The 1,176-nt window shown below is 43.5% G+C and overlaps 1 protein-coding gene across 2 annotated transcripts in view; it reads right to left on the bottom strand.

Annotated features, from left to right (window-relative positions):
• Window positions 1-808, bottom strand: part of LOC113468509 — a 10,714-nt gene extending 9,906 nt beyond the window's left edge. Inside the window, exon 1 of one of the 2 annotated variants that reach the window (XM_026825470.1) lies at window positions 1-808. This exon is cut by the window's left edge and continues 1 nt beyond it. In XM_026825470.1, coding sequence (XP_026681271.1) covers window positions 1-286 — 286 coding nt within the window. In that variant the 5' untranslated portion in view covers window positions 287-808. The other variant, XM_026825471.1, reaches the window with a different exon arrangement.
• Window positions 809-1,176: the final 368 nt, after the last annotated feature.

The following is a 1,176-nucleotide window of genomic DNA, read 5'->3' as shown; positions in this document are numbered from 1 at the left end:
TTTCACGAGTGATGAAGCGCATTTCCACCTGAATGGATTCGTCAACAGACAAAATTTCAGATACTGGGGGGCAGAGAATCCAAGAGAACTTCATGAAAAGCCTCTGCACAGCCCTCGTGTTACAGTGTGGTGTGCCGTCGGGAAGAATACAGTCATTGGACCTTATTTCTTTGAAGAAAACGGTCGTCATCTCACCATGTTGAATGAGTTTTTTATCCCTCAACTCCGACGAAAACGTATCCCATTGAGAAATGTTTGGTTTCAGCAGGATGGAGCGACTTGTCATACGTCAAATGCCACAATGACCTTCCTCCGCCAAAAATTTCCTGGTCGCCTCATCGCTCGACGCGGTGATGTCTCCTGGCCCCCCCGGTCCCCAGATCTGTCCCCTTGCGACTTTTTTTTTGTGGGGATACCTCAAAGAGAGAGTCTACAGAGAAAAGCCGAGGACCCTGCACGAGTTGAAGGAGGCCATCACTGAAGAAATCCGACGAATCCCTCGGGCCATGTTGAGCCGTGTGGCTACGAGCTTCATCTCGAGACTCGATTCATGCATTACTGCTGATGGCCGCCGTATGCTCGACGTGAACTTCAGAACGTGCTTTATCATAAAAATCCCCCTTCTTGGGAACATTTTAAGACCAGAAATAAAAATATATCTGCAAAAATGATCGAGTTATGTTTTTTTGAAATCAATACTAATCCGTTGGCGGACCCTGTACATATTTATTTCTCTAGTATCTAATTTTAAACTTTTCAATTTAATTTTATTGTGACAACTCTGTTTGAGTTGTATGCTGTGTCATATGGCAACCCACAACCCAGACGCTGGGCAGCTCATCAATAAATTATTGATTGTTTCTCTTTATCCCATCAGGATAAAATCCGCCCCGGGCGGGAATCGAACCCGCGGCCTAGCGCTTACAAAGCAGACGCACTACCAACTAAGCTAGGCTGGCAAGGATTTTGAGTTCTGATCTCGGACCTAGTGAGACACGGGTTACGGGTTCGAAACCTAGCGATGTCAATTAGGTAAATTAGTTTGATGATAGGCACGTTAATTTTTGGAGATTACGTTTTGGAAACTTCGAGTAAAACGTGGCTTTTTTTTTACTTTCTATTACTATCTACAGTATAGCGAGCTATACTAGTTTTTTTTTTTTTTTTTTTTTTTTT

This window comes from Diaphorina citri, unplaced genomic scaffold (genome assembly GCF_000475195.1).
Source record: "Diaphorina citri unplaced genomic scaffold, Diaci psyllid genome assembly version 1.1 scaffold757, whole genome shotgun sequence".
In the NCBI taxonomy this organism is placed as follows: Eukaryota; Metazoa; Arthropoda; class Insecta; order Hemiptera; family Psyllidae; genus Diaphorina; species Diaphorina citri.
This window is presented reverse-complemented; position numbering and strand designations above follow the sequence as displayed.